The 16,565-nt window shown below is 34.9% G+C and overlaps 1 protein-coding gene across 1 annotated transcript in view; it reads right to left on the bottom strand.

Annotated features, from left to right (window-relative positions):
* The window catches only part of LOC121426883 (sushi, von Willebrand factor type A, EGF and pentraxin domain-containing protein 1-like), a 34,758-nt gene that overhangs the window by 11,587 nt on the left and 6,606 nt on the right, over window positions 1-16,565 (bottom strand). The window contains exons 5-15 of the mRNA XM_041623287.1: window positions 15,661-15,764; window positions 14,589-14,757; window positions 13,960-14,187; window positions 13,525-13,719; window positions 12,498-12,695; window positions 11,902-12,037; window positions 10,289-10,407; window positions 9,361-9,549; window positions 8,471-8,653; window positions 6,779-6,979; window positions 4,856-5,101 (exon numbers count right to left, since the gene is read on the bottom strand). Of these exons, the coding sequence (XP_041479221.1) occupies window positions 4,856-5,101; window positions 6,779-6,979; window positions 8,471-8,653; window positions 9,361-9,549; window positions 10,289-10,407; window positions 11,902-12,037; window positions 12,498-12,695; window positions 13,525-13,719; window positions 13,960-14,187; window positions 14,589-14,757; window positions 15,661-15,764 (1,968 nt within the window). The remainder of the gene's footprint in view (window positions 1-4,855; window positions 5,102-6,778; window positions 6,980-8,470; window positions 8,654-9,360; window positions 9,550-10,288; window positions 10,408-11,901; window positions 12,038-12,497; window positions 12,696-13,524; window positions 13,720-13,959; window positions 14,188-14,588; window positions 14,758-15,660; window positions 15,765-16,565) is intronic.

Here is a 16,565-nt window from a genome sequence, read left to right as displayed (position 1 = left end):
GTCCAAAGTCTTTTTTTCCAGACCCGGTTGTTTCCGAAATTATAATATAAGTCCAAAGTCTTTTTTCCAGACCTGGTTGTTTCAAATATTACAATATAAGTCCAAAGTCTTTTTTCCAGACCCAGGTAATTCCTAAATTATAAGTCCAAGGTCTTTTTTCCAGACCCCGTTGTTTCCAAAATTATAATATAAGTCCAAAGTCTTTTTTCCAGACCCGGTTGTTTCCGAAATTATAATATAAGTCCAAAGTCTATTTTTTAGGCCCGGTTAATTCCAAAATTATAATATAAGTCCAAAGTCTTTTTTCCAGACCCATTTGTTTCCAAAACTATAATATAAGTCCAAAGTCTTTTTTCCAGACCCGGTTATTAAAAAAAATTGTAACATAAGTCCAAACTAAAATACGATAATGATATTCCAGGGGAATAAAAATGAGAATCGAGCTTCGTCTTTTCTCCAGACCCATTTAATTAAAACTGGTGGAATTAATGTCATTGTTGTTGTTTTAACTTATACAGCACATATTGTGAATACATGCGCTAAGAGTTCATTGAGAATCAAGCATAGTCTTTTCTCCAGACCCAGTAAAAAAACTAAAACCCTATTGTAATGCATTCATATAACAGAAAAGTGCAAAGCCTTTTTTCCAGACCCGGTTGTTTCAAATATTACAAAACAAGTCCAAAGTCTTTTTTCCAGACCCGGTTATTAAAAAAATTATAACATAAGTCCAAACTAAGATACGATAATGATATTCCAGTGGAATAAAAATGAGAATCGAGTTTAGTCTTTTTTCCAGACCCGGTTATTAGTAATAATTATTCAAAAGTAAAAATAAAACCCTATAGTAATGCGTTCATATAGCACAAAAATGCAAAGTCTATTTTCCAGACCCAATTAATTAAAATTTTATCACATATGTCCAAACCATAATGATATTCCAGAATAGAAATAAATAGTAATAAAAAAATCGAAATCTAAGACCAAACAATTCTTCAACCTACGAACCTGCTTTAAAAAGAGGTTTGGAGCGTTGTCTTTATTCGAGACCTAATCATAAACAAATTCCAAAAAAAATCTTATAACGTAAGACTCCATCATATTCTTATTCTTGTGAAATAACACGAGTTTTAAAACATACTCGTTCCTCCAGACCCGGTTATTTGAAAAATCAATTCTAAAAACTTCAAATCTAAGACCAATCTTCAAAAGTTGCACCCAGTAAAAAATATGTCCTTACCCCACACCCAGTTTTCTTTTTAATAATACTAAGAACATTGAAATAATGCATTGGTAAAGCTAACATCCTTTCTCCAGACTTTGTTATTATTTGAAAAAATAAAATGATTTTTTACAAATATTCTTAAACAAATACCCAATAATCTAATTACTGTGGAATAACATGAAGATCGATTTCAGACTTTCCTCCAGACACAGTTATTTTAAGAATGAAAAAAAAAATAAAACCCAATCACCGAACAACGAATCTAAGAACCAACAATCCTCCAAATTAAGACCATTTAGAAAAGTACATGTTTAGAGTGTTGTCTTTATTCCAGACCCAGTCATTTAAAAATAATTTAAACAATCTTAAAAACATAAGACTTTGTCATATTCTTATTCCCGTGAAATAACACGAGTTTTTTAGTCCTTCTTCTAGACCCGGTTATTCAAAATCATAAACAAATATTGAAAAAAAAGCAAAGCTAAGACCAATCTTCAAAATTAAACCCAGTTAACATGCTTTGGTTTAGAGTGTTATCTTTACCCCACACCCATCTCTCTTAAAAATACAAATTAAGCGAAACATTAATCTTAAAACTTAGACCCCAGCATCTTCCAAACTGTAAAAATCCTGTGGTGATGCATACCACAAATTGATCATAGGCATAAATATCCATATCTGAATGATACGTGCCTTTAAACCCATGATAACAACAACGTTATTCTACACCAATGATAATGTTGGGCCTTTTTTTTAATATTTTTGGTTTATTTTTATTGTTCTTATAATTTCTTATTTTGAAATAACTGGGTCTGGAGCAAAGACTACACCATATTTCCATGTTATTCAATGCTGATAAGACTGCAGGTTCTTTTTTGTTATTGCTGTTGTGTTTATAATTATTCTAATAATTGGGTCTGGAGTAAAGGCTACGCTATATTTCCATGTTGTTTAACCTACATAGGATCGTGGGTCTTTTTTTTATTATCATTAATATATTATTATTATTCACCATTTGTTAAAGATCCGGGTCTGGATGAAAGACTACGCTATATTTCCATGTTATTCCACATTAATAAGAGAGTGGGTCTTTGTTACTTCTTGACTCTTTAAAAAATGATTTGTAATTTTTGAATAAGTGGGTCAACATCAGTAAAATTATGGGGTCTTTGTTAATATTGTTCTTTATGATTTGCCATTTTGAAATAACCGGGCTGGAAGAAAGGCTACACCATATTTAGTTGCTATGCAATGTTGAAAAAATTGCAGGGTCTGTTTTTGGTTGTTGCTGTTGTTTTGTTTTTGAATGTTTTTTTATAACTTTGGAGGAAAGACTTTATTTACATTCTGTATAACATTAATAAGATCGTGGGGTCTTTTTTTATTGTTATTTATTATTTTCATTTGCTATTTGAAATATTTGGGACTGGGGGAAAGACTACGCGAAACTTCTATATTATTCAACATTAAGAAGAATTGATTTGGGATCTTTATTTGGAAGATTGTTTAAATGTTTTATATAACCGGGTCTGGAGAAAAAAGACTGTGAGTTTGAACTATATTAACGCATTGCTGTAGGGTCCTAGTTTAGAACAGATTCGCCAAAAATCCCTTCAAATTTATAACATTTGTGGGTAAAGTCATTATTACATTTGTGGGCGATGAAAAATAATAACATTTGTGGGTAAAGTGCATTATTACAATTGTTGGTGAAATTATTACATTTGTGGGTAAAGGGTTTTAGTTTTTAGTTTTAAGTAACCGGGTCTGTAGAAAAGACTACGCTTGTTTCTCAATTTACTCTTAGTGCATATATTCACAATACCCGCCGTATAAGTTAAAACAACAACAATGACATTTATTCCACAAGTTTTAATTAACTGGGTCTGGAGAAAAGACTAAGCTTGATTCATATTTTTATTCCACTGGAATATCATTATCGTATCTTAGTTTGGACTTATATTGTAATATTAGTAACAACCGGGTCTGGAAAAAAGACTTTGGACTTATATTATAATTTTGGAAACAACCGGGTCTGGAAAAAAAGGCTTTGCATTTTTGTGCTATGTGAACGAATTGCTATAGGGTTTTAATTTTTACTTACCGGGTCTGGAAAAAGACTATGCTTGATTCTCAATGTTACTCTTAATTACTCTTGGTACTCTTGGTGCATGTATTCACAATACGTGCCGTATAACAAGTTACAACAACAACTAAGACATTAATTCCACCAGTTTTAATTAACTGGGTCTGGAGAAAAGACTATGTTAGATTCTAATTTTTATTCCCCTGGAATATCATTATCGTATCTTAGTTTGGACTTATATTATAATTTTGGAAACAAATGGGTCTGGAAAAAGACTTTGGATTTATATTATAATTTTGGAAACAACCGGGTCTGGAAAAAAGAGTTTGGACTTATATTATAATTTTGGAAATAACCGGGTTTGGAAAAAGACTTTGGACTTATATTGTAATATTTGAAACAAACGGGTCTGGAAAAGAGACTTTGGACTTATATTATAATTTTGGAAACAACCGGATCTGGAAAAAAGACTTTGCACTTTTGTGTTATATGAATGCATTACAATAGGGTTTTAGTTTTTATTTACCGGGTCTGGAGAAAAGACTATGCTTGATTCTCAATGTACTCTTAGCGCATATATTCACAATACACGCTGTATAAGTTAAAACAACAACAAAGACATTTATTCCACCAGTTCTAATAAACTCGGTCTAGAGAAAAGACTAAGTTCGATTCTCATTTTTATTCCCCTGGAATATCATTATCGTATCTTAGTTTGGACTTATAATTTTGGAAATTACCGGGTCTGGAAAAAAGACTTTGGACTTGTTTTGTAATATTTGAAACAACCGGGTCTGGAAAAAAGACTTTGGACTTTTGGAATTATAATTTATAAATTATAATTTTGGAAATTAACTGCGTTTGGAAAAAAGACTGCACTTTTGTGCTATATGGACGTATTACTATAGGATTTTAGTTTAGAACGGATTCGCCAAAAATCCCTCCAAATTTATTACATTTGTGGGTAAAGTCATTATTACATTTGTGGGCGATCAAAAATTATTACATTTGTGGGTAAAGTGCATTACTACATTTGTGGGTGAAATTATTACATTTGTGGGTAAAGTGTTATTACATTTGTGGGCGATTATTACATTTGTGGGTGTAACAGGGGGCAATGCCATTTGAACCGTAAGCCCAAACGCACGTTGTCCCGTTTGCTGTATATACCTACTTTACAATTTTTTGTACCCTATTGAAACACTTCTACCGACCATTTAGGGTGCAATATTGCACCCTAGGAAAAAAAAAGTTGTAAAACGCATCCTTTCTATTATTTGCACAAAGAAGTCAACCGTTAAAGGTACAAATGTAAACCTCTTAAGGTGCATAATACTTTGAAAAGAGGTGCCAATATGCACCTTTATACATGGTTCACATCTGCACCCTACAGGGTGCTTAATACATGTATAGCTAACTGCACTGCACCCTTAAACATGTTAAAGGTGCACAAATAATCATACTGTACGCTGCTATAGTACCAACCCTATAAGGTTCAAATTTCAATTCCCATTTCTTAGTGTGTATTATCAACTAAAATGTACCTTTAACTTCCAGAGTAAACTGACAAAGACCCTCGTTGCCTGCTTCATCCACAGCACTGCAAGATATAACATATTCTCCTATGGTCATGATCCCAGGCTGTTGGTTACACATCCCTACTAGTTCTAGTGACTGTGGGTCATTGTCTCTTACAAGTACAGACCATTCAACATAAGCTGAGTCTTCTCCTCTGTTTACAAAGACTACCATATCTTGTGGACAGTCCTCGAATTCTGGTGCCTGCAGATCTAAATATAAAAAGAGAAACATCCAAATAAGCACAGATGAATCCATATGAAATTATCTGAGGTAATCTTGATTGAATTAATAATATAATTTAACATATCAAAAATCTTACAATAACCTCTTAATTTATAACTTTAAGATTGCTATTCACAGTGGCATCTGCTTTTGGTATACGTTTTGTTTTTTGTCACCTAGCCTTTGTATCTTGACTTGACTGGTACTTCTGAAAAAGCACGATCAACAGCGGGGCACACATACCACACAGCTATCCGTTTCGAACCCAACAATCCACACTCACCAAGACCCACCACACTCACTACACACGCACCCTCAAACGCGCACGCACCCACACACACACACATCCATTCTCAGTCGACCTCCCCATCCCTAACCTCCCCCTCCCTCACACACCCATTTCACATTGATGTAGGCCTATATACAGTGCCTTCCACCAATATATGTGTATATATATACATGTATACACACACACACACACACACACATACACACACACACACGTGTATATATATATATATATATATATATATATATATATATATATATATATATATATATATATATATATACAGTGCGTCCCCAAAAAACGAAACCGAGATTAAGTGATGATTTATCATAACTTAATCACAAATAAAATAGACAAATGATCTACCAATGTAAAGCTTAGAATCCCCTCTTTCACTATTAGTAACATTATTCCCCATTCACGCATGAGTGAGCAAAACAATTTGAAGAAATGATACCAAAAACTCATTTGGCGGGGGGGGGGGGGGGGGGGTATCTGAATTTCAAAAAGAAAATGACATGTCTAAAACGTTTAATATCTCTTTTATTTGATACCTTAATCACAAAAATGGTCAAGAAGTAAAAAAGTTATGTTCCCTCAAAACAATGCTTGTATTTCCATAATTTCATTAAATAAACATGCTTTCACCGGTTTCCCACAGAAGCAATCGCATGGTAAACAAAAGACTTAATGCATGGCTGATCGTCAACAAAAAGGAGTGTCGAGTGAGTTTAAACGCTTGACTTGCCTCTTTATTTTATGAAATTATTGAAATTCAAGCCTTTTTTAAAATAACCAGAACTTTGTTATTTCTCGACCATTTTCTGTAATTGAGGTATTAAATATTGAACCTTTTAAATATGTGGTTTTCTTTTTGAAACCGAGATACAGCCCGCATAATGAATTTTTGGTATCCCCTCTTCAAATTGTTTTTGCTCACTCATATATGCGTAAATGACAAATAATCTAAGTAATTTCAGATGAAAGAAGAAATCTAAGCTTTACAATGGTAGGTCATTTGTCCATTTTATTTGTGATTAAGTTATGATAAATCATCGATATATCTCGGTTTCGTTTTTTGTAGGACGCACTGTATATATATATATATGTTCATCATTATCGATGGGTTTCATTACTTCATCGCAATTCCTTTTTTCCGGGACGCACTATAAAGTTGATGTATGGTTCAAAAATAAGTACAAACAAAGTACCAAACAAAATATTCATTGAGCAATTGCTGTGCTGGGAATTGGATATCGGCCTTTTCATGCGAAAGTTTGGCGCCTTTAGACAAATTGACCACGGCACATTTCAAACACGCACACACACTGATATCCCTACACAAGCCCATATGAACTTTCCATGAGCCACTTACCCACACACTGAGCCTCCTCCGTGTTTCCAGACCACGTCTGATCACCGTTACAAGTAAGTTCTTTCAAATTTGGAGGGGTTATTTTGAATCCGGACTGCTCACATTCCAGGGTACAGATATCACCAAAACGTGGATCAGACAAACATATCTCCGGTGAAATGGAAATTGAAGTGGGCTCCGACAGCACCTCACAGGATATTCCTGGTATATATAATTATTCACAGTAGCCATTTGCATATTACTTTCATTAATTGCTAATTTGTTTAAAGAAATATATAAAGGTGAATTCTTGTTAACTTGTAGCACTTGCAACAAATTATTCATTCCTGGTAAATACAATTATTCACAGTAGCCATTTGCATGTTACATTCTGCATTAAGCGCTAATCTGTCAACAAAATTCTATAAAGATGAATTATATCAAACTGCTATGATTAATACGGTTTCTTATTAACTTGTAGCACTTACAACAAATTATATTCTGTTCATTGCAAAAAAACAAAAACAAAACAATGGATTTACAAAAAAATCAAGAGTAAATAATATTTTGTACCTTCCCTTGCTGAGACGACCATCATAGCTATCTCTACATATTATTGTGGGTTTTTTTTTTGGGGGGGGCCTTGCTAGCTGTGGCATGATTGGATGAAAGTTCCTAAGAGAGGCCAACATTAGTTCATCATGAAGAGGGGGTAGCGAAGATATATATGACTCTTCTATTAAAATTATATCCATCGGTACCTGAACAAATACAGATTCTAATAGGAATGTACAATGTATGAATTTTGATTACTGTTTATTTATTTATTTATTATTTATTCGGCACTTCAAACATATTTAAGATTTACAAGCAATATCAAACGTTACATAAAATGACATAAAAATTATACAGGTACGTGCAATATTTGATAGCAGTTTGTCCAGTGCATCAGTTGGTGGCCAGGGAAGAGGAGAGCAAACTTAATCACTGTGACCTAATGGTCCCTCCGCCCAACCAACCGATGCACTGGAAATACTGGTAAAATTTGCATGAAAATAATCGAATCAAAAAATGAATAGGGATTATCAAATTGAAAATGATTGCACTAAATGTAGATATCCGATTTCAAGTTATATTCAAAGGGGTCCAAGAATAAGGTAATCAGTATATAGGTAAATAAATGTAACTGAAATTTAGGAATATATCATAATAACCAAAATGAAGGTAATTATTAATGCATATACATTTGTAACATCTTTATATTGGAACTGAAAGTTGATAATTAGGGCACTAAAATACTGAAAATTAAAGGATGAATATACTGTGACAATGTAATGACCATGACTCTTCCTTAGTAAGTGCAAAATATAACTGAACTAAACATAGAATTGGATTTATTGATTTGAAAAATGTCTTCATCAGATTTACATGCAATACTAACTAAAAGGGGCATGAGAAGAGATGTGAGATTTAAGACTGTTTTTCCAATTGTCATAGCTTACCAGTATAACGTCATTACGTAATCCAACAGGCAATCCGTCCCAAAGAATAGGAAATAAAAATAAGGCCGAATTAGCGAGTCGCTTTGTGCGAGCTCAGTCTTTAATGGACTCCAGAAATAACATCTATATCATTTTCTAGGCATGTTTGTAAATGGTTGTACCATCATGATATATCATTTCATCAATTGCTATTTCGGAGTATTTCACTTACTTTCACATTCAAAGTCTGTACTAGGCCACACTCCTCCTTCCAAACAGGTCAATGTGCTGGCCCCTTTCCCAGTGTACCCTGGTTCACAGGAGAATGTGCAGGTTGTTCCAAAAGTCACAAATGAGTCGTCACAGCCAGGCGCAGAAGCAAACTCCGGGACTTGAAGGGGACGGCAAGTCTGTACTGTGATAACGAACCATGGGAAAAGGTAAGAATCATCATTTTGCTTTCTTTTATTTCATTCGAGTCCACAATGTCTCGCGCACAGAACGATGACGAAAAACTTTACCTAGCTTTAAAGATTGTATATGTATAAAACTAGCCAAATTTCAAAACTCGCCGCAACATTTACTTGTTTTTGTTCCCAACAGAACAATAAATCCTACAACTCAAATCAAATGCACTGACAAAGCAAATGAAATCACAATGAAATCTTTGTCGAAGGTCGAAAAATTCGAACATCAGTTTAGTCCGACGTACGGTTTCAGAGCTAGAAACAGAAAATTGCAAATAATATGTTGTTTGTCCAGATTTACTAATCATGCTAATGAAACTTCTATTTAGATTCACCGACAATGACTAAATTTTCATGAAGGGCATTTGACAATATATTCCCTACGTTCCGAAACGCGTCTGTGTAGCTGTTGCGAAGTCTCTTAGTGTTGAACTGTGATTTACTTGATCAAGGATGCATTTCGGGGTATATTATTTTCATTAAATTTCAAGAAGTTATCAGAGTTCAAACGCATGTTTTCTCGATAGGCAGTGTACGCGTTTTTCCCATTTGCGCTTTCTGTCGGAAATACATATACTGCCATGTTTGATTTCGTTATCGGCGAATACTAAAAAAAGTGTTTATCACATTCACGCAATTCTTATTTGTAACTTACTTTGGCAGGTTGGCATGTCTTTGTTCCATGCAGGGATACCATCTGATGACAGCTCACACTGTAATGATGACGCTCCTTCCAGATCGTAGCCCCCGTCACATGAAAACGAACATTCACTGCCAATGTAGGGATCATCGCAACCAATCATGGAACCGTGAAGGGTCGGGTGTAAGGTGGAGCAACGGTGCACTAGGACCATTATCAGGGAAGCGAAAGTACAGCAATACGATCAGATTTTAAGGATTTTTAGATCATGACATCTGTTGCATGTCTGTATTCGATTTCGTCAAGAGGCAACCGAAATTAACCAAAATCATCCACCGAAGGAATGCACGTATACGCTATTCAAAGTTTTTTCTAAGTATTTGCCCCATTAATAAGATCTTATATATATATATATAAAACAAGGCAATATTGTTCAACACATTTAACCAACTGAGGCTCTATCTGAGAATAGTTTACTTCCTAACCTTCACCGGCCTATAAATAATTTTGCGTGATTCTTTAACAGTAAACTACATACGTTTATGTGTTTTTACCCCCCCCCCCCCACTTATTATTTACTCCGTCAAGAATATCTCGGAGACAAAATGGGTTTGCTTATCTCTAGGTCAGGTGATTTTTTATTTTAAATTTTCCATTTTCATCACTTTCAAATTAATTCAGCTAACATTTATTAAAACAAGATGCAAGATATTATACACAGAGAAAATTTCGAATACCGTATGGTACTATTCATGGGGGATGATATAGTTCATATTGCTTGATATATGTCGTATTATTTTGTAAGCTGGTCAATAGCAAAAATAATGACTTACTAAAATCAAGCTAATCGGTAAATAGAATGATATACATTTATGCGGATGATACACACAAAATCATATATAACGAAGGTACCAATGAAATGCTAATGCAAGCACAACCTTACCAGTCACTTCAATGATAATGCTACAGAATGAGGTGAGTGCAAACCCGTCAGTGGCTTCGTATCGTATTGTAGTTGTGCCTTCTGGAAATGTACTCCCGGAAGTAAGACTAGGGTCCAATCTGTCGTATATCGTTGAAAAAATACATTCTAATTTCTATATCACCGCAAAGCCTAAAAAAAACTTACTTTCTTGCAATGTCGTTCCTAAACTTTGACACTTTTTAATCGGGTCAAAATCGCACATTTTCACTTGAGAAGAAGATTACCTAAATCTCTGAATATCATGGTATCCAGAGTTCTCAGAAGAGGTCGAATAATTTGAAAAGACTACTTCATGGAGAATGTGGAGCTAAACTGGTTGAATCTTTTGGATTGTGGGATGTCGTGTGATCTGTTCGACCAATCAGGGTACAGCTTTTTAGTGTTTTAGGTGCTTGGCCCATTAAACCTTTGATCGCGACCACAGCGTCATCTAAAACTCCTATCCTTAAAGACCGTATATCATCAGCTCTTTCATTACGTAATTTCCTTTTATTTCTTTATTATTATAATTTATTTTTAGGGGAGGATGATAAATGGACGGATTTTTTTTCAAGTAAAGTGATGTCCTGGAAGCAGGTTCAAAATTCATCATTTCTCTTTCTTTACAAATAACGTAAAATGAAAGCCTAAACTCATGGCACAACACGATTATTTCTTATTTACATAAATACAAAAATTATAACAAAATTAAATCTTATTTTTCGGGAGGAATATAGGAAACTGAATTTTTTTTCAGAACCCTTGAGTTTTCTAGCAAATAATAGATAAATCAGACGTTCAAGATATATTCAGATTCAACAGAGAAATTCAGATCCATGTTATAAACCTACCTTTTTTATTAAATAGCCTTTCCCTTTGCATGTGAAGCCCCTCAAGTGTCTGAAGTCTACTGTGAACTATACAACTACTTAAAGAGGAAGTTCACCCTAAAGAAAACTTTGTTGTAAAAATAGCAGAAAAAATAGTAAAAAATATTGGTGAAGGTTTGAGGAAAATCCGTTTGAGAGTAAGTTATTAGAGTTCAAAGTTATGGATTTGTGACGTCATAAACGAGCAGCTGCCCCATGTGTTATGTAATATAAAATGCATGATTTTCAAATTTTGTATGGTTCCTGATGACTTAATTTTGTTTTCTATTCATGATCGGGTGTGAAGTGATTTGTCAATTGATATACAAAAGGTACAGTGAAAACCATTTTCAATTTTCTGAGAAAATGACATTTCATTGATTTTTTACCATTCGCTATGTAGGAATGCTGCTCGCATATGACGTCACAAATCAAATAATTGAAATTCTAATAACTTTTTAATTATTTGATGAATTTTTCTCAAACCTTCGGCAATATTTACTATTATTTTTTCTGCTATTTTCACAATAAACTTTTTGTCAGGGTAAACTTCCCCTTTAAGTTCTTCCTGAAATTCTTCTCTCTTTTTTTCTAAGCGCTTAGAGACATGTTTGGTGATAAGGGCTATACATATAATGTTAATTAAATAAATAATTAATCAAGCATATATGTGCTTGAGGTTCGATGTGACCGGTAAAAGGATATAAACTATTATGGAACTACCTTGTTAGATTAACTATTCCAGAGTTATCCTGTGGAATGGGTTCCTCGAAGTGCACAACAGCGGTGACCTGGTTAGGTGGAGCATCAACTTCAATTTTGTGGGGGCATTCTAGATTGAATGTGGGAGGCTGTATATCTAAACAAAGAGAAAAGGGAGAACAAAGAAAAGGACATATAATATATTTTAAGATACACCGTTGCAATAAAACTTCACCCTGTCTTGTTTATTTTGTTGCATATCCTGTACTATTGCTTAGATTTTTTTAAATGTGTGTCAACAATAACTCAGGCTATAGACCAGGATGAAGGTTTTTTTTTTGATGAACGGGTGTGTTGGCTCAGTTGGTAGAGTGTCAGACCAAACAAGACGTTAAACATGTTAAAAAGTGGGAGTTCATGTTACCCTGTTTGACTTTCAACACAGAACCTTTACCTGGCGGCTTTGATGGTTTTGGGGTGCCAGGTCTTCTCTGGAATGAACACCAGAACCAATATTTATACGATCAATATAAGGCGAAGGGGGGGGGGTTAGCCATTTTTACTAGATAATTTTTTTTTTTACTAAACAACTTGAAGAAACAAAAATCCTTACATACCAACGCAGACTGAATCTCCACTTGGTGCCCACTGTCCGTTCGGACTACACTCCACACTGATAGGACCGTCGAGACGGAAACCAGCTTCACATGTAAAGGTACAGGTGGAATGAAACGGAACCGAGTCGGACGACTCGCAAGGAGATGGTGCCACACTGCCGTAAGGAATGCCAAGTCGAGCTGGACAAGTTACGATTTCTGAAAGTATAATGATAGACGTAGAGGTTTGAACTCAATATTAAACCTCTGAAGTCTGAACCGTGCCCAATAATAAATGGAAAATGGACAAGAAAAAGTGAACTTTTCCAGTGGATCTTGCAAAGATTAGCATACAGATCATAAAGATGTTGCCAAGGTGTATAAAATGTTTGATAGTTTAATATTTTGTTATATCACGAGATCGCTATTACGGGATCAAAGGTGTATCCAAAAAGCTAGTGTTCAGTTATGGAAGCCGCGTCGATCAAGTAGTCTTCGATGCAGCACTCTGTACATTTGTGTGTGTAACTGAGTTTTGTTAGACGTGTATTATCATATAATTATGATTATTTACGTCTGGGACCTACCTTTGACGTCAAGTAAGGTAATCCACGTAGCTTGGATTACAGGTGTACGCCACACGCAAAGTGTATCACGCCGTGCATTTAAGGAGCATCATTTTACTTTTGACGCGGAAAGACTGGGAGTCGTGAAATACATTACGCAATGCACAAAGCCATTAGGATAATTAGCATATTCATTGAGATCATGTTGCGCTGACTCTGACCTATACATGTGACGAGAATACCGTTATCGAGCGCCCGCTTGTCGACGGTCCCGTGGATTCACCCATTTCGACGAATCAAGTTTCGTCATCAAATGAGAACTGCTTGAACTGGCGCGTCGAGCAGGTTCGAACCCGGCTCACCGGGATACGAGACCAACGCCCTATAATTAAGCAACCACGTTACCTCGTGAAAACAAGTACATAAAAAACCCGACTTTGAATATAGGATTGCAGAATAAGAAGATTCAGGGTGGTGGTTACCAGTGCATTGGAAATCTTCCCCACTCCAAGTAGTGTTTGCCTGACATGTACGCATACGATTCTCTTCCCCGGTTGGTGTTCTATAACCAGTATTGCAGGAGAACTCGCAGGATGTGAGGTAGGCCACACTATGTTGAGTGGATGGCGAACAATCCAAAAAGCCATTTGTAATGCTAGGAGTGTTACATCTTACAACTGTAAATGGAATTTTAATAAAACGTTAATGGCAATTTCCAGTAAATATTCATGGATCCGCTTTATCATGATACTGATGCTTACAACTTAAAAAATGAATGATAAAACATGATCTAAAAACGTATTCTGATACTGTATAGAATATGACGTCAAGCAATTTGATTCATCTCCCTTGTCCAAGAATCTCATTCTACTTATCAGTTTTCTGTGAGGCCTACGACATCACTTGGTGAACCTTACTTTCACAGACAGGATCAACACCACTCCATGTTGCATCACAACTCTGATCAGACTCCGTAATATCGCAAGTTCTACTCAAAGAGACGTCCCCTGTTGACAGTTCGTAGCCAATCTCGCAGCTGATGGTACAAACGGATCCATACACAACTCCGGTACTGCAAGATCCAACTCCTGATTGTAACGTCACGATGCTGTCTTCGGGTATTTGCAGTGGTGCACATCTGCAAACTGCATGAAAATGTCGAAATGTTAAGCATTCTAGTCAGTACATGCGAATTATCTTTAAGTAAGTATTACGATTATATTAAAGTCCAAGCAGTGGCATTATGAGCCAAAAAAAATCGAGCGGGCCAGACATGGGGCATCGGGACAATTTTATGAAAAAGTTGCGGGAGAAAGAAGCGAGCGAGTAAACATTTTGACAATTTGTCTATATTTTTGACATAAAATTGAGAAGATATTATATTTCACTCTTCCATCTTTCCTTTTCTTTCCTCTTCTCTTTTCTTGTTCGTGGTTTCTTTTTTGTACGCCACTGGTAATAAAACACTAGAGAATACGAATTTAAGTATTTGCTCAGATATGAGAAACAACTTCGAAACTAAACATGTTAAACATATTGTACATACCTGTAACTGTGACAGAAAAGGAGCAGTCGGCCTCATTTTCAGACGAGTCTCTTGCCTGATAAACGAGTGTATGGATACCTTCTGAGAACGATGATGTGCGATTCTCCTCTACATCAATGTGGTTAATACTGAGAAGAGTCGCTTCAATTGTTGTACCGAGATCGATAGCCTGTGGAAAATATTAAAACAAGAAGTTTTCCACTTTTTTGTCTCAATATTCTATGTATTATCCTTATATCCATTGAACCTAAAGTTTGAATGTTTTTTTTTAATTTTCATGACCCCAAATTTCTGTGATCCGTCGCATCAAAATGAACCAAAAGTTGTGCGACGAAAAAAAATGAGAATGTAACCGGATAATCATAAAAAAGTAAGAAGCACCTTCAAGTTTAAGGTCGAGCTAATTCAATTTTGTGATAATCGAAAATTAGAAAAAGAAATATCTGACAACGACCTATGTCTGTTTTTTTTACCCGTCGTGTGATTATGACTTACATAGCCTATGACAAGAATGAGCGTACCAGAGCAAAATTACAGAGTAAACGGAGGTTTATGCCTATTAGCTCACACATGAAAGTGTTTCGGTGGGTCTTAAAAATTTCCGTATGATAGAGAACTGGAGGTATATTGATTTATCTTGACAATCTCGGCACAGCAAAATATATTGGATCCTTGATTTATTAACCTAACCTACAGGTGACCATCAGACGGACATCCTTCACCATCTACGGTTCTGAAAATAAATATATTCCTTCTCATTTTACAAACTAACTAAAACCCTTTTTACGTCTGGCAAATTTGATTTCAGGGCGAATTCCCCATTTGTATATCATGATACAAACTAAAATAAATGAGTTAAATTGACTATTAATGGGTCCGATGTGACCCTGGTAGCAATTGTCATTTTTCTATAATATTTCCACTTTTACGTCATTTTTCGTTTTTTTACAAGAACGCAATCTCATATATCTTATAGTAAGATGTATACAAATTTGTTTTTATTTAATCATGTTTTTTATCAATCTAGTCATAATATTATGGACTAATTTGTTCTTAGAATGTAGCGACAAACCAGAATCGGTTCCCATAGACTCCATGGTATGTCAGCAGAAGTCGTCCCTTTGCCAGCTATCAATACCGCATCAACAGGGCAAGTCAGTTCAGGTGGTGTTATATCTGTAACAGAATGTGTCATTGATTTTTTTTTCATTTAAACTCATGGTTGGGGCAATAGTTATAGTAAACCGAATTGTTACGAGCAATGACGCGTTAGACCCCCCCCCAGAAAAGGAGATAAAACAATAAGGCGACAATACATGGCACAGGCCTATAAGGAAAATTTTTGATCTTTTGAAAATGATACTCTTTTTTGGTAAGCACTGTTGGCATAATTACCAATAAATACAAATCCCCGGCAAGAAAATGATTATTAGTATAGATACCGAATAAAGCAAAGGGCCATAAAATGTGTACTTGTAGTCTTTGATGGCGGCCTGTAATGGCGTCAAGTAAATTGGAAAACTGAAAAGTGATATGTGTTGAAAATTGATAACTGGGAATGTCCCAAAATGTATTGATTGATTGATTGATTCATTTATTTCCACACTTCATAAAAAGAACAATACATAGTAAAGATGGTATTACAAAATACAGTACAATATATTCCAATGCATAAAGAAAACATACACTACACAAAACAATAAACCAAAATCTGAACAATACTTAAATCAGACAAGAAGAGAAACAGTATATGTAAATGTGGGGATCATTTAAAAAGTTAAAAGCTTATAACATAAACCCAATTTTGTCGATAAAAGTTTGAGTTTTGCAGAGAAAGACTAGAAAAAAAAAATGAATTGAGGTAACTTAGTCTAGGAAATTAAAGTTTTTGTAGAAGAAATTTTTAAGTTTATATTCAAATACATTAAGGGATAGAGAACTTTTGACATTTTCATTGAGACTGTTCCAGAATATAGG

This window comes from Lytechinus variegatus, chromosome 13 (assembly GCF_018143015.1).
Source record: "Lytechinus variegatus isolate NC3 chromosome 13, Lvar_3.0, whole genome shotgun sequence".
In the NCBI taxonomy this organism is placed as follows: domain Eukaryota; kingdom Metazoa; phylum Echinodermata; class Echinoidea; order Temnopleuroida; family Toxopneustidae; genus Lytechinus; species Lytechinus variegatus.
The sequence above is the reverse complement of the archived record's forward strand: the minus strand, read 5'-3'. Positions and strand labels throughout refer to the sequence as shown.